Here is a 23,262-nt window from a genome sequence, read left to right as displayed (position 1 = left end):
TATATTTCTAAAATATGTAATGGTTTCTCATATTTTATATATATATATATATATATATATAATGGGTGTAATAGAAAATGAAAAACATCCTACTGAATAATATTTTTTATTTTTGAGAAAATACTGAATACTAATTTAAGTAGTCCATATCTCAACCAAAAAAAGAAAAGAAAAGAAATATAAAATTTGTCAATATTGGTTTAATTTCGTTCCATCAATTCGTATTGTAATTGATTCTCAAAAAAAAATCATGTTGTAATTATATAGATATATAAAGATATATAAAAGCAAGGCAAACGAGGAAGATACGTGGCTGATGTGTGAGTTTGCGACTGCTTTCCTACTTGGAGTACTCAATTCATATCTGAATGTTGGTCGTTTTCAAGAAACTACATAGACAATCCGCATTAGCTGAATAGTCCGCTGACTCGTTGAGTTGACTTGAATAGTCTACTTAGCAAGACTAAAAAAAGACCTAACTTACAGTTGTATTTATGGTATTCTCTTCTCTTCTTCTTCTTCTTCTTATTTATTTATTTATTTATTTATTTATTTTTATTTTTATTTTTTAAATTTTATTACATTAAAGTGAGTGTTACAATTTGACTCGACTTTCTAGTTTGATTTGGTTTTGGATTTTCTTAATGTGAAACGAAATTTAGTAATGCTTTTAGAATTGAAAGATAGATACCCGCATGGAATAAATTATTCTACATTTGACTCAAATTCTTAGAAGAACTTGTGTGTTTTTTCAAAGAATAGTTTAGTAGTGATTTTAGAATTAGAAGATACCCGCGTGTGTGAGTTTGTTTATTATGTGAATGTAAGAGATATATTGGAGCGTTTTGATTGTGAGTTTGTGTGTATAAGGTTTGTGGGTTAATTTGTTTGTTTGTGAGAGGATTTTAGAGGTTGTGTTCGTAAGTGATGTTCGTGAAAGTAAGTTTATTTAATTGTGAAGATTAGTTGAGAGTGGTTGAATCCATGTTGATAATGGATTTTCGATGGTGCTGTATTCATGAACATAAGTTTAGAGTTGGTTTGACCACATTGAATATTATCATACTGTACAGTCACCAAGCCCAAAAGCTGGGCTCAAAGGGTTTGCTTCCCAATATTGCATCTTGACCTTACATGTATGAGCCAATAGATTAATAAGATGGTGAACCCGGTTAAGAGGAGTTGGACTCTGAGCACACCAACCACGTGTAGTATGCACAACTGCAAGATTGTGAAGATAAATGAGACACTCTTTGACATAATGTGTTGAAAACCAAGTACTACCTTGCAAGGTCAAGATGCAATATTGTGAAGATAAGTGAGACACTTAATTGAGGGATACCTATCCTTTCCCATTTTGATGCTACACCGGACCTCCTCATTGGTTAGCACATTGCTTGGACAGCATAACAGACACGTGTATTTCTCTCTATGTTCTAGGGAAAGGACAGTCCATGACATTAGGTGTTTTCTTGTACTATAAAAGAAAACGTACACTAGTCATACTAGTTAAGAATAGAGGAATGAGCTAGGGCAAGGAGAGCAGAAAGAAATAACAATAGAAATAGACGCCAAACAGAGTAAATAAAAGTGTAGCCATGTATTGGTTTCAAAAGGAAAAATACAAAATCTTTGTAGCTAGGAGTAAGGATATCAAGATCCTTGCTCCTCACCGTGGTTTTTCACCCGCGTTCTTCTGAGATTTTCCACATAATCCTTTGTCTTTTTCCTTTCGATTCATTTTTGTTCTCGTTATTTCCTTGCTTTTATTAGTAGTGAAACATTGTTTTAAAGCGAGTAATGCTGGGAACATTGAATTTTTTTTGAGAAGGTGGGAACTGAATTTCACAAATCGCCATGTGAGTCCCACTACATTTTTGGTACTATTCATGGGTTTCACTGTACTATTTTAGCTAATTTTTGCTTTTATCTATAGTACTTTCAATAAAAAGTTTTCAGTTTCAACAAAATAAGCGGATTCCAAATAAACACGTAATATTTAGAAATCAAATGATATTTTTTGAATTGCTTTAAAAACAATTCTCACAAACTATGCTAACAAATGGAAGTAATTAAGGCACGAATCTCGTTAACAAGTGACCTTAAGACATTTATTAATTGATGGTTTTAGGAAAATTTTAATACTACTTTCATATAAAATATAAAAACAAAACTATATATATAAAAAAAAAATAATAATTAATTTTTTCTTTTCCTTTAAAAAGTTTCTAAAAGTATTTCCTAAACTAATATCTTTAGGGTATTTCTCAAATTTCTAAAAATATTTCCTAAACTAAAATCCTTTAGAATTTTCCCAACCCATCAAATACTAATATCAGGTTAGTTAAGAATATTGGTATCAACGTGCTCAACCCGTCTTGTGCACAGTGCTAATTAGAATGATGGTGAATTGACGCCTCACAAAGGAATATAAGAAATTCTTGATGATTACCGGAGACCAGAGTATAGCCAAACAAATTAGGTACATCGTGCTTGGCTTGTCCAAATTCCCCAGTCAGCACGGAAATGGGGACTTCTTTGTAGTGGGACATTCCGAGTTCAAACTTCAAAGCATCCATAGCCACGCATCGTCTAATCCATTGCTCCAAGTTAAAAGCCACGTTTTATGTTCCCTTAAAGACCCTTTTGATTGATTGGAAATTGTTTTAATCTTGTTTTTCTACTAATAATTTAATTTTTAATTTTAAAACAAAAAGAGATTCTGTAACTTTTACCCTTGGATAAAAATAATTTTAAAGTTATTTGCAACCAAAGAAATATCAATTGATCTTTTTCATCACAATAATATAAGTGGGTTGAAAGATTTGAATCCAGATTCTTTCACTAGAGAAAATTAACATGACAGGAAAAATCAACCAATGAAATAGTATTCAACAGTAGCACTAGATGTTAGGGTGGGTCCAATGGTGAAATTCCTAGGAGTGATTCCATCGGTGTCAATATGTTGGAAAAATTCTAAAGGGAAAGAAAAGTGCAAGAAAAGTCATGATGGACTCCCACTCTCCTAGCAATTGGTTGAGAAGGTATTGGTGTATATCTCATGCATGCAATCTATATTTATATGCATGGAATGGAATGAGATATATGAGAAATTCCATTCATAATGCCTGGAGACATAAAATAATTCTTCGTCTTCTTATTCATGTAAATGCAATGCTCTTTTTGGGGTCAATCTTTTGGTAATGGACACAATAAAAACTCACTTCATAAATTTCTCACGAAAATATTGTAAACTTTTGTAACTTTTGTTGTGCCTATTGATATGTATGTATATTTCCTTTATTAAAAACCTTTTTCTACTAATAATTTAATTTTTAATTTTTAATTTTAAAATAAAAAGTGACCTCTATAACTTTTACTCTCGGATAAAAATAATTTTAAAATTATTTGCAACCAAAGAAATATCAGTTAATCTTTTTCATCACAATAATATAAGTGGGTTGAAGGATTCAAATCCAAATTCTTTCATTGGAGAAAATTAACATGACAGGAAAAATCATTGAAATAGTATTCAACAGTAGCACTAGATGTTAGGGTGGGTCCAATGGTGAAATTCCTAGGAGTGATTCCATCGGTGTCAATATATTGGAAAAATTCTAAAGAGAAAGAAAAGTGCAGGAAAAGTCATGATGGACTCCCGGTCTCCTAGCAATTGGTTGAGAAGGTATTGGTGCATATCTCTGCATGCAATCTATATGTATATGCATGGAATGGAATGAGATATATGAGAAATCCCATTCATGATGCCTGGAGACATAAAATAATTCTTGGTCTTCTTAGTTAGGTGCTTAGGTACAATGTTTTCAGCTTAAGTAAGTTCGTTTAATTGAAAACACAAAACAAAATGCCATTTTTGTCGAATTTGGCTGCACGCAAAAAATTAAAGTAAAAGAAAAACACGTTTTCTCGCAGCACCCAGGTAAATGCGTTTTCAAAAACGCCTCACGCCTCTATTGCTGATTTCCACACAGAACTGTTTTATTACGTACCAGCGATGACATTGCTCAGGTTGGCAGATACAGGTATTTTCCGGGAAAAAAATTACTGCATAGCATATCTATCTGAAATGGGCAGTACTAGGACCACAAACTTTGCTACATTTTGTCGCAGCTATTTTATGTAATAAACTATGATTGATTGTCTTTTACTTTTATATAAATTTATTACTTTTTTTTAACTATTCATATTTATCCATGTAAGATAGTTTTGACAAAAGTTGTAACTTAGTTTGTAATTATAGATTTATTGATATGGAATTTGGAAAAAGTATGAGCTATGATGATGAAGAAAGAGAGAACCTGGTGGGTTGAGAAGGAAGGGGAGCCACCAAGGGCATGAAAGAGAGAAAGTGAGGAGTGGGTTAAAAAAAAATAAAAAAATGAAATGAGAGATACTACACATTTTATTATATAACATTTACAAATTTAATAATGAAAGAAAGCTTTTTTATATATTAATTTAATAATTAAATAATTAAAACAATGGAGAAAGGAAGATTCAAATTATGGTTCTCCTGTCAGTAAATAACAAGATTCTTGATGGATGAAAGACATTACTAATTAGTATCATATTATCAAACTGGGTAAATAAATAATTATTTGTAAAATAAAATACATATTTCAATTATATAACTAAAATAAAATAGATAGAAATTATGTATATTCAATAAAAATATCTATAAAACATGAAAAATAATTGAAATTATTAAAAAAAAATCAACAAAAATATCTAAAAACATGAAAAAAAAATTTGTTATATCATTTAAAAAAAATTAAAAGACAGTTTCATAAAATTTCAAAATAAAAGATATAAGCATGTAACAAAATATACAGTATTAATTATTTAGCACTTTTTGTATTAGTTAACATAAAGAGCTCAACAATTTTTTCTACAAAAGTTTGTAATGATCGAATCCTTAAATTACAGCATATAAATATAGTTTCAATATTCAAATACCTATTGAAAGAATAATTAGACATATATCAAGAAGGTCGACAAAAAGCATAAATAATTCAAATAGAGAAAGAATGTTACGTAAAGAGTACTCTTTGAAATTAAAATAGTTTAAACTATTTTTAGATTTTATAATTTTCTTTATAATTATTTATATTAATTAAAGGATATAGTTATGAAAAAAATTACGAATAAATATGGAATATATTATATTCCTTGATTTATTTCCTTAATATATATAGTATTTTTTTTCTTTTATCTAATGACCAAAATGACAGACTATTTATAAAAAATAATTTTAAGAAATAGATAAATATTGATTTGGAGTACATAAGAATACACACGGGTTTCAAAATAACCCATCATAAATGAACGGGTTACAAAGAATCCATTAGGTTTGATTATGTTTACTCCAATCATATACTTAATCGGTTCACTTAAAGACTCAAACCGCTCTATGAATCAGGGCACTAGTTCACTGGTCCAATTTGTTAGGTTGATCTGAGTTTAATATAATTACTATGTTTGACATGACCAACAACTTTGTAGCTTGGTTGGCATTTTATATTGTATATGACAAAGAATCGGAGATATCTGAGTTTCAAATTCCTCTCCCCATTGTAACTATCAAGAAAAATGAAAAGAAAAAAAATCAGTAAATAAAACATTATGCTTGACACAACCATAATGTGTAAGAATGAAATTTTTATAAATTTAAAATGATTCATTTTCCATCACTTATAAAATTTATAAAGGGTCATTTGCCAACAAACTGAGATATACAGACAAAATAATTTAAAAAAATAAAGAAAGAAAAAGGAAAAAAAAAAAAAAAAATTAAAGAAAAATCCTAGATCTGCTCCAACTAATGTTCTACTAAAAGTTTCATGACTGGCTGGTACTAGTGCTTATCAATCTTAAAACAAAAATGTTGTTTTCCTTTTTCCACTTTTTTGTATCGTACGTTATCAATTATCAAAAATCTTATCTGGAGACGAGATTGATGCCAATCGTTCTGCTTGTTTGAGGGAGGGCGTAGGTGGTCCTAACTTTCAAAAGGGAGAAACTTCGGCAAAAATGACCCATTACCATCAATTTTCAAAATAATTTGCCCAGAAACACTGTTTCCAAACTATATAGCAATATACCACTTTTTTAGGTACTCGAGCTTGCCAAGCTCGAGTACCATGTTTTTTTAATCCACTATTTCCCCATATTCAAGGATCCCTATAGTGGCGTTTTAAGCCCTATAGTGACGTTTTCGGGCCAAAAAACGCCACTATAGGGCCCCTTAACCTGTTATGGGGACTTATAAAAAATTTTGCAGGAAAACGCCGCTATAGGGACCAAAAACGTCACTATAGGGCTTAAAAACGCACTATAGGGCCCCTTGAACCTGTTATGGGACTTATAAAAAATTTTGCAGGAAAACGCCGCTATAGGGCGCGAAAACGTCACTATAGGGCCCCTTAATCTGGTATGGGGCTTAAAAACGCCGCTATAGGGCCCGAAAACGTCACTATAGGACTTAAAAACGCCACTATAGGGCTCCTTGAATATGGGGTGATAGTAGATTAAAAAAACATGGTACTTGAGCTTGCCAAGCTCGAGTACCTAAAAAGTGGTATATTGCTATATAGTTTGGAAACAGTGTTTCTGGGCAAATTATTTTGAAAATTGATGGTAATGGGCCATTTTTACCGAGAAACTTCCATTAAACCAAAGAAGCTAAAAACATCAAAACCTGATACACAGTAACAAATTAAAAATAAAAGAAAACTAGTCAACAACTATATGCTACACAAACACACGTCCTCTATGGTATAACAAATTAATTATATCTCAAATTATGTAACAATGAAATGAATTATTAAGTTCTTGCTAGATAGTTGCAGCAAGGTGAATGATAGAGTTTGAGTCACTAATCAGATCTCGTTCTAGACACGATTCACGCCCTCTCGATACGATTACTGGTACAGAGAGGCTATAATTAGTTCCCTATCCCTCAAGATACAATAAGCTTAATTCCCATAGTACACCTTGTAAATCTTCACAAACTTATAAGGTAGAAGTTCTACAAAACTTTTTTTTTTTTTTTAGTAGAAGGATGTAAAAGAAAAGGTGCATATGAAAGAACCTTACTTTTGAGTGACTAGAGAGAGAAGCCTTAAGCCACACACCATTGGTACTTAGGAATAAACACCATAAATAGAATAGATGTTCATAAAAAATAGCTATTATTTAAAATAAAATAAGTAATAACTATTTTTTACCAAAAGGTTTCTAATAACTGATCCTTAACATACCCTTTAAAAAAATTCTTAAACTCCTCTCTCTCTCTCTCATTATTGATATCTAAACAGATCCTTATAATTTATTTTATTTTAAAAAAATATGGTTTAGTTTTACCAAGTTCACCAAAAGCATAACAATCATTTGTAAGTTGTAACCTTATGATTGTTTTTTAAATATGGTCGGGGATTAATTTTTTAAGAAACATCTATTTTTTAATTCCAAACTTGTTTTATATAACATGATATTCAAGCAGGTGAATGCAAACTTTAATATACCTAGAAGATGTTTTATAATCTTGTCAAAGAAAAAAAGAAGAAGAAGAAGATGTTATATAAGTTTTCTTTTTTAATATTTATGGAGAAATTAATTTTGAAACAAAGGAAAATAATATCAATTCTAAAATTATTCAATTTATACATAATAGGATGCTACACTGAAGCCAAAAAGAGTGTACTATAATCTTATCATGCTGTATTAAAAACTGTGGATTATAGATTCAGGTTCAAATTATGTGTTGTCAAAAAATAAAAAAAGTGAATGGCAATGCTTATTCCATTTCACATTCTTATATTTCTTGTAATTTTGATTCCTATTTCAATGTACCATTGTAATAGTTTACTAAACATGTCCTAAATGAACTTGTAACAATTTATTGACCCCCTCTCATTAACTACATAATAAATAAACAATAAATACTTAGTTAAGTAAATAAGAGAAAGTAAATAATCACTCTGGAAGGTGTAGTACGGTATCATGTACAAATTCAATTTTTATTATAAACTACAAAAATTCCCACTTATTTACTAAAAAAATTGAAATCCAAATTCTATGTAATATATAGAATGACAAAATTTAGCTATTAAATTTGTTGTAGTTTAAGACTACAATATTCTTGCTCAATATCTTTATATTTGAGGTGAATTTTAACAAATCCACTATTGGATTACATCTTCTTCTTATATCTTCCATGATTGCAAAATTTCTAGAAAATTAAAGATCGATAGTTATATCATCAATAAAATTTTTAAATTACAAGTTTTTGTAGTTTAAAATTATGTATAAAATATAAGTTTATAGATCATATAGTAAATAATATCCGATTAATACAAAATTTGACATGTGTATTAAAAAGGTAAATAACATGCAATCCAACAGTTAGATTTTCAAAACATGTAGTAATGTTAATGATATCCAATTTTATAGCTAACCTTAGGCTACAACCAATTTTGTAGTTAAATTTTATCCTATATAAAATGCTGTACAATTCATTCAATTTTACTCTAGAATCAAAGATGAGCTAATTCTTGAACCAAGACTTTTTTTGGGGGGCCAAGGCTACTTTAGGTAAACAAAACTTGTGTCAAATATATAGGATTTTGAAACATTTCTAGCAACTTGGCAGCCTAAAAATGCCATTTGCAGCAAAATTTCTACAAATCTAGTAAATAAGGTTTGACTGAGAATATTTACCCCAATCAGACATCAAAGTAATGAATTTCACAAATTTGTGGTTAAAATCTCATTTTGTCCAAATTCAACCTAGTCAACCAAGTGTAAACACAAAATTTCTCAAGTTTGAAAATCAAACAATTGAAAGTGCTTCACAAATGTAAATTTGTATAAAAAGAATAATTAGTACAATTTTCTGTTATCATTTTATAAAAGAATAATCCTCTGATTCTATCTTCTTTATGATCTAGATTCGAACACGAAATTTTCTTCACTTTGATTGGAAAATGGTTCACACAATCTTCACAATGAATTTCTGACTTTGAGCTTGTTAGAGATTTATTGTTCTTTAAATTCTTCAAAGATTCTTTGAATTTAAAAGATTTTGGGTTGAAATTCTTTGGGGCTTTAGAGGCTTGATCCATTGAATTTCACTGATTTAAAATGTTTTGAAGTTTATGGAAGCTCCTGAGCTTGATTCTAATAAAACTTAAAGTCTTGGAAGTAGGAATCAAGTGAATTTTTTTGAATGTTTTTCAAGCGTTCTTGAGCCAAAAATTTTCCAGAGATTTGGCGTCTTGAAAAGTTCCTCCAAAAATGAGAGGGGTGTACTTTATTTATAGTGGTTTCAGAAAATAAATGCCACTTTGGATTGACCTCTTTGAAAATAAGTAGTAGACTCTAATTGACCCAAATTTTGCTTATAGATAATTATCTCTATTTATCTATTATGATAAATATTTTATTTTGATAAAGATAATAATCAACAAATAGTCCTACTATAATTTGTTACTTGTAGATAATTATCTCTATTTTATTTATTTATTTTAATGAAGATAATTATCCATTAATTATGAATAGAAAAATGTGGTAAATTTTAATTTGCCAAAGTCATATCATCTTGGATGACACATGTCATCATTTAATTTAATTAATCACATAATTTGGAATTTGACAATAAATTTTGAAATGAAATTTTGTAATTGGCTTGACAAATTTTTGTCTCCTTCAAATACCCCCTCTAGATAGAGCATGTCCACAATTTTTTGCATGAAGAAAATGGTCTAAGTCTCAACAACTTCATGCTTTGATGCTATTATTTTCAAAAACTTTTTTTTTTTTTTTCAATCTTGAAAATTTGCAAGCAAACTTACTTGATTTAGAACCCATATAATTTCTAATATGATAGGAAGTTCCTCATGTAACATTATTTCAAAATGTCTGGGACCATGCTTCTTCCTTGGAATCGCGTAACCATGGTGGAGTCCGTGGGTTGGGTAAATCCAAACTTGAAGGAGTTTTACTGTAATGATAGTATTATCACTTGGCCGCCTCTTCAAAGCTTGTGCAACCAAATGGAATTCTTATTCAAATAGGAATTGTTTGAAAAGAATTCCAGCGTGGTAGTGACCACATTCAGGGATGGAGGGAGACTTGGACTTGGGGAGGCAATGCCCCCCTATTTTTTATTTTTTATTTTTAATTAATATATACATAGTCAACAATTTTAGCAATTTTGTTCTATAAAATCACACTTTGCCCTCTTAATATTATCATTGATTCTTTTAGGAGTACTACTCTAACCACAAAATTTTCTATAACATTTTTACAAATTGTTGTGGGAGTAAACTTTTATTGGTTTGCATTTGGTCCTATCACTAATTACATCGCATTTTTACTTACTAATAACTACTCACCATGTTAATAATTTGTAAAAAAAACTTGTAATTCTAACATTTTCCTCCTTTTAAAGACCAAATCTAAAATTTAAAGCAAAATAAACAAGCCCAAAAAAATTATTCAACAACAAAAATTACCAATAGTAAAGCTAAAAACAATTAAACTCAATCAACCAATTTTACCTAAAACAAACAACCTGACCCTTAAAAAAATTTAAAACAAAATAATTTTGTCCATACCTGGATGCACACATAAAAAAAAAAAAAAAAACACACACACACACACACAACAACAACAACAAAAAAAGAAAAAACAAACTCATTAGTTGTTAAGCAACTAAGTTGGAAGCTAGAGCCACTACACGCAACTAACAGAAAACTGCCCCTCCTAACTTCAAGTTCTGACTCCGTCCCTGACCACATTTAGATACCTTGGCTATAGATCTATACACTTTTTTCTAGTAATAGCAGACCCTTACATGTAAACCACATCCTTATATGATACTAGTTTCTAATTAAGCACGCCTGTTGTGCGTACTCAGAGGTTCTTTTGTTTTGTTCTGTATTTTTTTTTTTTTTTGGGTGTAAAGATTAATAATTTGCATCTATTATAATTTGGAAATATATATTTTTTATTTTTCAAATAAATAAAAATGATAAACTTTATAAATAAGCAGTAACTGTAATTTCTTTTTTGAACATGTGTTTGAAAGTGGTGTAGTGATATATAGAGAAAAGTTTGGATAGGAAAAATAAGATGAACCGTGCAAGGGGAAAGAAGACTAAATTTTAGGAGTTCTCTTAGTTTTTTGTTTTTTATATTTTTTCAAATTGGGAGTGTTTTACTTTTATTCGGATGAAAAAAAAATAATAAAAGAGGCTAAATTTTAGGGAATAAAAAAAAGGATTGTATAAAAAGATGATTGTATAATTTTGAAGTAATTTGATTTTAAATTGCCCTTAATGTTTAGATATTCATATCCAGAATTGTATATACTTTTTATTTTCAATTAAATCTTAGAGATTTTATAGTTTTATGTGTCTATGTACATGTATTTGTGTGTCGTACCGTTCAAATTATTGAGATCTAATTCATCTCAATTCCACATCTTGGCAATGATCTTCCGAACTGTTATTCATTTCCTCTCTTAAAATGAAAGTTTTTGATATTAAGTAAAAAATAGGAATTGATTTTTTTTTTCTCAAAAATGTATATAGGAAATTGATATTAATTTTTTGGATGTAAGGTTGTCTAATATAATACAATAAATAACATTATCAATTTTTAAAACGTATATGTGAGACACATATATCTTATCAAATTATGTTATTGATCATATTTAGAAACTAATACATTGTTCTTCTCAAAAAGAAACTAATACATTGTCATATTCATTATCTTATATTAGTTTAAAAATTAATTGTCATATTCATTATCTTATATTAGTTTAAAAATTAATTGTCATATTCATTATCTTATATTAGTTTAAAAATTAATAAAATTGTTACAATTAAATATTTTCAACTTCTACATTTAAAAAATCCTTGGATCTGCATAAAAAATTTAATTAAGATTTGGTTTGCGACTAGTTGTATATAAAGCTTGTGTAGTTTTTATGCGTTTTAGCACATAGCAATGTTCTTGCAACAAAATTCATTTGCACAACTAAACCTATGCTGCAAAGGAAAAGGAAAAGTGTATTAAAAGGCCGAAGAATTTGAAATTGAATATGATTGTATTATGAACTTGAATCATCTATTAATGTTAAAATTCAATCTCCTGAGCCAAATTGAATGTATTATCATATGGAAAACATCATATCTCTTGGGAGGATCGTTGACTGCAAAATGTCGTTGGACCTGCTTCACTCTCTCCTGCATTCTAACATACTGATCATCAGGTATCCCCAACAAGATTTTCTTGAGGTTTGGTATTTCACTCACTGAAACTTGAATTGCGAAAGAGTCCCAATTAAGAACATCGCTAAATGGAAGGACATAATGCTGTGATATTAACACTGGAACACACTCTGAATAGATTGCCTCAGCAATTCTTGGACTTGCAACTTCATGCCCACTTGGACAAATGCAGTACTTGCTCTTCTTCATCATTTCATAGTATGAAAGTCCTTCAGGGAGTCTCTCATAAACTAGTACATCTTTGTCTTTCCCCATCCAATGCTGGAAAAGTGCTGGTCTAATTCGGCCATGCATGGCACCGGCAAAGAATGCTAGGATTGTGCGATTAGACGGGGGCAAGCCACCAGTGAGACCAGTAATCTCCCCAGTTACCAGGTTGATTTCAGGAAATGATGCATCTTTCTTTGGATTAAAGTGTTCTGAGGTATTCGCGTTACATAGTACTCGGATGGAAGTGAAATAAAGCTGCGGAACATACCATGTTGCTCGTGGACCCTATATCAAACACCATTTTTCATACAAAAAATTAAGCAAATATGATAAATTTCAATAGTTCCTAAAGTTTATGCCATTAGTAAATTGTGAATTTAATCATTTAAATATTATTCCAGCACTTATATAGGCCTAGATTTCTCTTTAATAAGTGGAATCAACATATGAAATTTTTTAAGGGTTTGAACTTTTTATTTTTATTTTTTTAACTTGATGTTTACAATAGGGAAGAAGGGAGTCGAACCCTGTATATCTACTTTAAAAACACTAAGAGATATCAATCAATTGAGTTACAAGTCTCTTATGATACGTTTGAATTGAGGGGGGGAGAGGGAGAGTAGAATAGAGTAGAGTAGATTTGGCCTAAAATTAGCCTATTTTCAACTAATTCTACTCTACTCCTCTCAACTCACCCTCCTTCACCCCTCCATCCAAACAGGTCCTTAGCGAGGTTCAAACTTAGACTACCTATTTTTATATAATGATAAATTACTGATTATCTTAAAAACTTAAGCAAGAGTATTAAGAAATTATGAACTCAGACATTTAACCATAATTTTAACAATATCTCTTGACTAAGGAAATCAACACAAACTATAATTCTAGCAATATCTCTTGACCAAGGAAATCAACACAATACTGAGTGAAATAGATGAAAGTTAATTACCCAATCATGGCAAGAAAGCATGAAATGATCAGCTCCAAGGCTTCTGTTCCAGTATGGATACCTGTGAGCTATGAGATTGACATAACCAACAATAGTACGCTCTAGTACAGCTTTGTCACGAATAATTGGATCAAAGAGTAATGCAATGATCATAACAACGCTAAAGGGAAGAAAGAAGACATGAGCTTCATCGGGATCCCAAGTTTGGAATTTGGTATCTGTTTCCATTAAGCTAAGGAAGATTCCTTCCAAAGAGTATATGTTCTTGCAATGACCATTGTGAAATATGGGCGGTTCTCCCTCTTTGTAAATGAAGATCTTAAACAGGCGTTCCATTAGGAGGTAACTCCTGCGCAGTTGAAACGAGTTGGTTGTAATAGTTGACACAAAATGTTTTTATACCTTTTTTTTTTAAATATAATTTATTTTTTGAGTTTCATTGTAACCAAAAAAGAATTGCACATGCACTTCAACCATGAGATTTTCTGACCATTTTTTTTTTTTAGTGTTAATATGAGTGTTCAGTACATCTTGAATACTTGACTATTCCTCCATATGTGAATCCTCCTTCTCGTATACATCGAGTAATTACAATTAATGAGTTCTTTGTGGCTAACCCATGATAGTTGTTAGGATTTATGAACCAAAGACTTCATAGATCGCATATGAGGCTTGAGAAATACTAATCCACCCTCTTAATATGTTGGATTTTCTGATCTTGGAGTATGAGACACTAGATTACAAATCATGTAGCTCTCTCATGGAATTTGGGTCACTAGTTTCCCATTCTTTTAACTTGCCCAAACCAATTCTAATGTTTATGATAGTATACCCATTTAAAGAAACCAGAGGGATTTGAGTGATAGTCTAGTGATACGTGCATCTTTTGTGGTTCAAACTTCACATTTCCTTTTTCACTATTTTCTTTTAATTTTTTTTAGGAAAAAAAAAGAAAAAAAAGAAAAGAGAAAGAGATTGATGATCATCATTTTCTAAAGAAAGCCAACTACAACAAAAGGATGTATAGGAATGGTCAGCTCCTAATGCTAAATTTAGGAGTGTGGGTGAGAGAGAATAGATCTCACACATCCAACTCTTTCTGGCAATCTCAAGATCTAAAATTTTGAAGTTCTTCTAAATCAAAGTATGGCTATAATCTCTAGAATGCCTGATCATCACTTTGTTATTATTACTTTAATTAGGAAATATCAGTCTGACTATCTCTTGATGGCTTTTTCAGAGAACTCGGTATTTTCTAATTAAACATTCAAACCGTCTACCCAAAAAAAAAAAAAAAAAAAAACACCACAATTGCAATATAGAGAAATCAAGGATATTAACATGTATAGTATTGAGTACCGATGAAAGACGATTGCATTCCTGTAAATGTCACCATGCGGAACATAATCTGCATCTTCAAGAGCAAATGTACTGTTATCTGTCCTTCCAGCCTCCCAAATCAAAGCCCGAGCCTTATCAAGACGTGCTTCTAGCCTCTCCAGTTTTTCATCTCTCCTATTCTTAGCTCTATTGTCCTACACAGCACTTGTAACATAAGGCACATCCTCTAACATGAACACAATTTACATTTAAGCACGCACATATATGCGTAGAAGTAATAATTATCTAATGGATTGGATATATGCATCATTTCTCTGTAAAATAATGAATAATGAAGATATAGAAACGGATGAATAATTATAGACAAAATGAAGATTACAGCAATGAATGATGGGAATGCTGAATTTGTCTGCGATGAAGAAGGATCAGAAGTAACCCCAAGAAAAGTAGTCCATGTCCCTGCATATGATGAGAAATAAGACCAATACAGTCCTTTGGAAGAAAACTTTGTTATTACCACCACAGAAACTACAGCAAAGGAAGCCACAGCAAACCCAATAACATTTGTATTTCTCCTCATCTCTCTCTCTCTCTCTCTCTTGCTAACTTGCACACACAGATTATGGGGCTGTTGCAAAGAGTCTACGGTTATATGAGAAAACCGTCTTCATTGGCATTTGGCAACACCTTCTATATATGGGTCTGCTAACAAGTGTACTCTTTATAATGGAGGATAGTTTTGTATTTTCTTCGCTGAATTCTTAAGGAGGTTCAATTAACATTAAATAAGCAGTAAAACTGCATTAAATGTTGCAGAAATTTCAAATTGCGAATAATGTAGATATAAGAGTGCCAAAGGCATTCAAAAAATTCACTTGATCACTTCTTTGCAATGAATAAAGTACCAATTTTTTTTTTCAAAAAAATAAAATAAAAGGGTAAACTTTGTATTATAATTTGAATATAGGTTCGAGATGGCAATAATTAAAAATAATAATTAACTAAACAAGAGTGAAGACCCATTTTTTGAGGAATATAATTCGTAGCTACTGTACCACTTTTTTTTTTTCATTATTTTTTAAAAATTTATAATTCCATTGTTCAGTCCTTGCACTATCAATTCAAGCAAGATTTCCAAAAATAAAATAAAATAAATGTAACATTGTTCTCCTATGGTTGTTGTTATAAAAAATAAAAATAAAATAAAATGCACCATCACGTGATAATAAAGAACTGACATTACAAGATTATCCACCCATCAATAAATGGGGTTTTGAAACAACCCAAATATAGCTGTTGAACTGGAAATTGTTTTTCCTAAATTAATAATTTAAAAATAATACACATAAAAAGAGGACACCTTACAAGGAAAAGTTACTATCTATAAAGTTTTGTTGCGCTTCCCTCTATTAATATTGTTGTTGAGATTCAATGAAGTCTGGAGTCAAGCAACTTGGTTGAAATAGCTGATTATAAAAAACAAAATGGTTGAAGTAGCTAGTTAAATAAACAATAGTATAGCCGATGAAGAATTTTCCATACGTATTACGGTATTAGAATTAAGCGTCAGGTGAGTCATTAGGGAGTTTTTTTATGAAGTGTCTTAAAGAGGAAAGAGCTCGATCTAAAGCTTAAAGTATTTAAATGGGTCGCTTAAGATATTGGTTTTCAAAAAAATCTAGGTAAGATATCTCATGAATGTTTATCGGTATGTAACTTTCAATAATATATATTACCAACACTTTTTTAATTTAGTGGCATTGTTTGGGGTTTTCAATGCAGAAGTCCACCTTCAAATTCTTGATCCTCTCTCATTTTATTTTTCTTGAAAAATTAAAAAAAGATAAAAAGAAAAAAAGAAAGAAAAGATATAAGATCAATATATTAAATTAGATTTCATTAGGGGTGGCAAAATTAGATATGACTCGCAAACCCAACACGACACAACATGAAATTAATTAGCAGGTTATGAGTTGAGGTTTAATAGGTTCATGTCATATTCGAGTTGATACGATGGACCCATTTGATAAACAGGTTGAATTAGTGTTCAACCTATAGAACTAGTTTAACCCATCTGACCCATTTAATTAAATGAAATTTTATCAATATATCCTTCAAATCATAGGTATATAAACTTATTAGTTGTTGTAGTTTATTTTCTTTGACATATTGTGATTTATTATTTGTGATATTGAGATATGCTTTTGTTTTAAATGATTATTTGTGATGTAGTTATTCATTTGTTTTGAATTTTATATTAAAAATATTTATTTGTTTGTTTTTTCATAAATTTTTTTCTTCATTTTGATAAAAATCAGATAAACAGGTCGACATGACTGGCCCGTTTAATAAATGGTCATGTTAGGGTTGAGAAATCTTGACCCGTTTAATAAACATATCGGATTAATGTTGATTCATATATTTGGATATGCATGAGTTAAAATGATACGAATCTGACACATGAACACGAATTGCCACTCCTAGATTTCATAATAAATCTCTGCAAATATAGAAAATACTAGAAATACCACAAAAATATGTCATAAAGTAAACTATATTATATGTATAATATATATATATATATATATAATATAAGGAAAATTTTGAGAATTTATTAATAAATATATATATATATATATATATCAACCTGGTAAAATCAAATATATATCATCAGATACCATAGAAAATATTAGCTAATATTAATATCTAGATATTGTTTTCTGGCTACAATATCTAGATATTGTTGAGATATCAATAACAATAGCGTAATACAGTTCTCTGATATGTGAAAAATATATATAAATTAATAAATTCTCTGATGTGGCCCATATTTTTGGCTTAACAAACCTTGCCTAATATGTATAATAATCAGTAGAAGTTTGGGATTTTTTTTTTCTTTTAAACTTTTTGTGGGGTTCCTTACCATTAAATTTCCTTTAGCAAGTTTTTTTCCCCTTAACCCTTATCTAATAGACGAATTCTAAGATATCACCTACTTATTTATTTATTTATTTTATTTTTTTTGAGAATCTAGATATCTCCTATTTAAAAGCATGCATCTTCATGTATTACTTCAAAAAAAAAATTAAAAAAAAAAAATCATTCTTCCTTAATTTATTTATATGGTTGCCATTTACGAAGGCATAAAATCATTGAAATGGGGTATGTGATTGTGATCCTTAACTATAACCTTCGATATGTTTTAACCAATAATATCTAGTCATTATTTTCATATGATAATTCGAAAACCTAATTTTGTTGAAGTTTAATGTTCAACAAACACGAGAGCGTTATATTTGGGATGCACCAAAATTTAGACATAGACTTCTGTGAGTTACATTTAACTAAAAATAGATACTCTTCTACGTATTGATTACAAATCACCGACAAGCTTGGGCAACTTCTAGATTTGCATTTATATTCTCATTTACAGAGAAAATTAAATGTTCGTAAATCACAAGTCACAACACGAATATAGAATGAAGAATGACTACGTACAATTGAAAGTCCTTTAACCAAAACCTACCTGAAAAATATTTACAAATATGGTGTTTTCTATTGATTTACCAATATATATATATATATATATATATAAGGATTATATTAATACATTTTATTATTATTATTGAAACTAGGGTCCTAATCCTTTCAGCCAAAAATAAAGAAAAAAAAAACTCTTTATATATATATATATATATATATTTATTTATTTATTTATTGTGTATTTTTAAATTTGGGTAGAGCTTTATTGGATTGAAACAAAAACTTTCAAATTGTATGACACTATTATTTTAGTTGATGTTATATTGTTATTATGAAAATATTTTATGTAGAATTTATTTGTTTTTAATTTTTATAATTTATATTCTTATAAGCCTTCGTTTGGGAAGCGCATTTTGCGCGTTTCCCAGTGGAAGCGTTTTTTCCTGTGGTCTCGTGCATTTTTTACAGGACCCACAAGTACCATATTCAACATCTTTTTCTTTAAAATTGGGTCTCACGACACTGTTCACATATTTAAAAATTATTTTACTACAGTATTTTCAGTTTTCAGTAATAAACGATATCCAAATTGACCCTAAATATCAAATTATGTTAATAATTTTGGGTCATGTTTTCTAAATGGGTTGTGTAAGGTCAGTTTGCAAAAGCATGAAATGTAGTTTGTAAACCTAGAAGACATATGAAACAAATATAGTCTGCAAGAGTGCAAAGTACAATTTGTGAAACAACATGAGAAAAAGAAAAGGGTCTAACCTTAAGGAGCTTCCAAGGCCCTGCCAGCTAACGTATAGTCCTTCGGCTTAGAGTATCCATGATCGAGTAGAGGTAGGCAAGAAAGCATGGCCCTAGTTCGCCTCCTAAGCATGCTCAAAATCACGAAAGAGAGCTAGCTACCTCGGAGACACCATCTAACCTCCATTGGCAAAGAGATATGCCCCTAGCAGATACAGCAAAAATGCCTTAGCCATCCAAGCACGATCATTTGGAATCGCCTGAGAAAGAGGAATGTAGTCCCTCTCCAGATTGAAGTAACAGATGCGCTCACTAGAGTAGGCACACCCTACTAGGTCTATGCCTAGATAAATGCCTGAATCACTCTCCAAGTTGATGATAGGCCCATTGGATCTCAAGCCGGTCATTCGGTGGAACTCGTGAGAAGTCACAGTCATCTCCCTCCCAACAATATGGAATGTATGGGTAGTGTCCCACCAACTCTCATCAAGTGCCTGCACTAGTAAATGCATGATTGGGCCGAAGTCGGCTGTGTTCACCAAGGCCTTTATCTTGGCCATCAAAGTCCGATACCATGCAAATAGATAACTGGCACTAACCCTACTTAAGTAAGGCAGTAAACCTTGTAGAAGACAAAAACTGGAACATAAGAGTCACATTGGATAAAAATAAGTGAAAAAAATCAATCTGGACAAAAAATAGAGTTTCTAAGCATGATCATGTGTACGCACAGCTTGCGTATACAAACTCATGGCTCATGTATGCGTTCGCATGCTAAGGCATGCATCCATATGAACTTATGAACATGAACACGTATGCATGATGCTTGAATGTGTACGCATATAGCCTGGCCATGCATGCATGCACAACGCATGCGTATGCATAAATGTAGACAAAACAAGTTCTTCGGCATTTTCAGCCTACCATGGATCAAAACTCATCCTAAACATATTCCTACCACTCCTAGGACATCAAGTTTTCATCTAAACCCATCCAACAACAAAACTCAAGCATTTACAAGTCTAAAAACGGATTAAAACAAAGATCAAAGCAAAATGAGAAAATTTTGAAAAACTCACCAATCCGATCCATGCATTCTCTGGAAGATGATTTTGTGGCTTGTAGAGCAATAGAGGGGACTCAGTTAGCCTTGTGGCTCCAACTCAATGGACGAGGTTGAAAACTTCACCAGTAATCAAGTAGGAGGTCATCTTGGTCTTGGGTGCCATTGGAGAGGATGAGAGAGTTTGAGAGAAAATTAGAGTTTTAGATTATGAGAGATGAAGAAATGAGGAGAGGACAGAGGCTCTTGTAGAGAAGGAGAGGAAGTTGAAGAGTTTGTAGAGAAAATGAAAAGATGAAGAAGATGAAGATAATGGGAAGAAAAAAAAAAGGTTGGTAACCGTTGAGAAAATGAAGAGGCGGGAAAGGCATATGATGACTAAATTACGTGTAGTTTAGCAAAAATAAATAAATAAATAAATACAATTCTTTAAGACACTCCTAGTGGACTCCCGGAATGTGAGAAATGTGAGGAAAAATTTCAAAAACATCCCTAATGGGTCATGAAACATCAGAAGTTACAAAGATGCACTGAAATGATAGAAATACCCCTCAGTGAGTTGAAAAGCATAAAAATCCTAAGAACATTATCCAGTGAATTAGAAATACCAAGATCCTCCCTAGTGGATTAGAAATTCCCAAGGAAACTCCCTTGTGGGTCAAAACCATCAAAAAACTTCCCAGTGAGTCATGAAAAGAAGAATTTTCCAGCAAATCAAAATCATCAAGGACTTCCCCAAGATCCTCCCTAGTAAGTCAAGAATTACCAAGAAAGGTCCCTCGTGAGCAGAATTACAAACACAACTCCCCTGTGAGTCCCAAAAAGATGAATTTTCCCCAGTGGATCAGGATCATCAAGCACTTCCCTGTAAGTCAAAAGTTACCAAGAATCATCCCTAGTAAATTATACATCATTAGAGACTTCCTCGCGAAATCTACTTAGAAAAACTCCCCCGTGAGTCAGAATCACCAAGAAAATCCCCATGCATGTTTAGGAAGCCCCTCAAGTGAGCTTTCCTCGCAAGATCACCACCATACTTGTGTACATATCCTTCGGGAATTGAATATGCAGGCATAAACCCCCAAGGTAAGTCAGAAGAGAAGAATACAGAATTTAAGTACATATCCTTCTTGGAATTGAACATGTACACCAAAACTGAGGCGCAAGGCACCCAGAATAGAAGAGTTTGAGACAAAGGCAAGAGCCATCCAAAAATTGAAAAGAATGAGATAGAGACAGAAATCACCCAAAGGTAAGAGCCACCTGGAAAAGTGATAGGCCACAAACTGAATGAACCCTTGTGATAGAAATTAATTAATTAATTAGCCAAGTTATTAATTAATCAATTTATCATGCAAACGCGTGGTAGCATAAACAAATCACCAATAAAATAAATACGCAGCGAAAAATAAATAACACGGTGATTTGTTTATGAATGAGGAAAACCTAACAGCAAAAACTCCACTGGGTGATTTTCAGGTTACCACTCCCGAAACTCCACTATTATCACCACAAGCAGTTACAAGTAAAGGAATCCAAGTACCTTACCAACCTACAGTTGAACCCTTATCCTAATACCCAATGGGATTTGTTCTGTAGTGACAATTCCCTTTTCAGATGCACGACTCCCAGTACGTGATTAACTAATTGTGCAGATCCCAGTACGCGACTTTAATCACCAACTAAGAAGGTTGTTGGTTGCAAAGTTCTTCAGTTCATCCACACGATGAAGATCAAGAAGATGCTTGGTCACAAAACCCTACGGTGCACATACACAGCAACTTCTTCAAGAGAAAGAGATGAACTAGGGCAAGAACTTCATTTCCGATCACAATTTGCTTGAACAGAGTTTGCTCAAACCTTGTGCAACTTGTGAACACTTTGACGGCCCTTAAACTAATCCTTTTATATGTCTAGGTTTAGGAGAAAAGAAGGCCCAAAGACACATTCATGGATCCCAAAAAAATCATATTGAAATTCTGAAAATCTTAAACCTCGACAAATAGAACGTGTCGAGTAGGTGTCGAGAACACTGAATGAAGAACAGCTTCCTTAAGCTCAATAGACGCAGCTGTCGAGCTAGCTATCGAGCTTTAATAATTTTGCACTCTGAACTTGTTTTCTTGAACAGACTTGAAAATTTCAATACTTGATCTTGAAACAAGGTTTCTTGAAGTATTTAAACCATCCTAAATCTACCCAAATACAAGTAAAGTGCGTTTTGTCAAAGGATAAGCCAATTACATAAAATCATGACATATGTTCTTAACAAGTGAAACACATATGTCCTAACAATCTCCCCCTTTGGCAATCCGTGACAAAACCACAACAAACAAATAAACATATGAGAGAAGTCATAAATCACTCAACTCATATTCACTTGTTGAATACAATAAAATCTATCCTAACACAAACTCTTGAAAAACTTTGCAAGAAGAGAGTTTATGGCAAGTAGACTTTGACAACCTGTATTTTTGAAATACTTTAAACAAAACTAATCAAGGCATCTTTGTGTGAAACAGAAATAATAGATTGCATACAAGTATAAGAAACATGTGTATAAAGAGAGAAAAGAAACAACACATGAAAGGGTAGTTGAAAAAAAAACATACATCAATATAAATAAAGAAATAAGTACAATGTATGACTATAAATGGTCACAAGACCTCATGTACGAGAGTAATGTATCTAAAAAGAAAGAAAAGAAAAGATACATACTATCCTCACTACATCCCTCAAAAATGTATCAACACTCCCCCTAACAAAATGATCCTATACTAACTCTCCCCCTAAGATGGACTACTCTCATACCAAAACTACTCCCCCTTTTTGTCACGAATGACAAAGGGTAAGAGTGTCAAGTAAACATCTCATCGGCAGAGCTAGCGTCTCCATCATCATCATCAAAAGCATCATTGTCATCACCACCATCATCATCATCCTCATCCTTAGAAGCAGAAGCCACGGGAGAAGGTGGTGAAGGAGTAGCCTCAAGAGCAAAGCCGCCCATAGACGCCTGTCGTCGTGCAATACGATCGACACAAACGTTCACCTGATACAACTCCGTAGAGAGTGTATCGAGGCGAGTATCCATGCACTGCAACTGCGCCATGATATCTCCTAGAGACACATCGCTCGAAGAAGAA

The 23,262-nt window shown here is 31.6% G+C and overlaps 1 protein-coding gene across 1 annotated transcript; it reads right to left on the bottom strand.

Annotated features, from left to right (window-relative positions):
• Positions 1-12,149: 12,149 nt before the first annotated feature.
• Positions 12,150-23,228, bottom strand: LOC126721632 (probable glycosyltransferase At3g07620). The gene is made up of 8 exons (XM_050424684.1): positions 23,045-23,228; positions 21,055-21,271; positions 20,883-20,981; positions 19,235-19,692; positions 15,197-15,276; positions 14,836-15,011; positions 13,477-13,825; positions 12,150-12,812 (listed from the first exon to the last, which is right to left on the bottom strand). Exons 1-8 carry the CDS (start codon positions 23,226-23,228, stop codon positions 12,150-12,152), a joined length of 2,226 nt encoding a protein of 741 aa, XP_050280641.1.
• Positions 23,229-23,262: the final 34 nt, after the last annotated feature.

This window comes from Quercus robur, chromosome 4 (genome assembly GCF_932294415.1).
Source record: "Quercus robur chromosome 4, dhQueRobu3.1, whole genome shotgun sequence".
Classification (NCBI taxonomy): domain Eukaryota; kingdom Viridiplantae; phylum Streptophyta; class Magnoliopsida; order Fagales; family Fagaceae; genus Quercus; species Quercus robur.
Note: the sequence above shows the minus strand (reverse complement) of the source record. Positions and strands in the feature narration are given on the sequence as shown.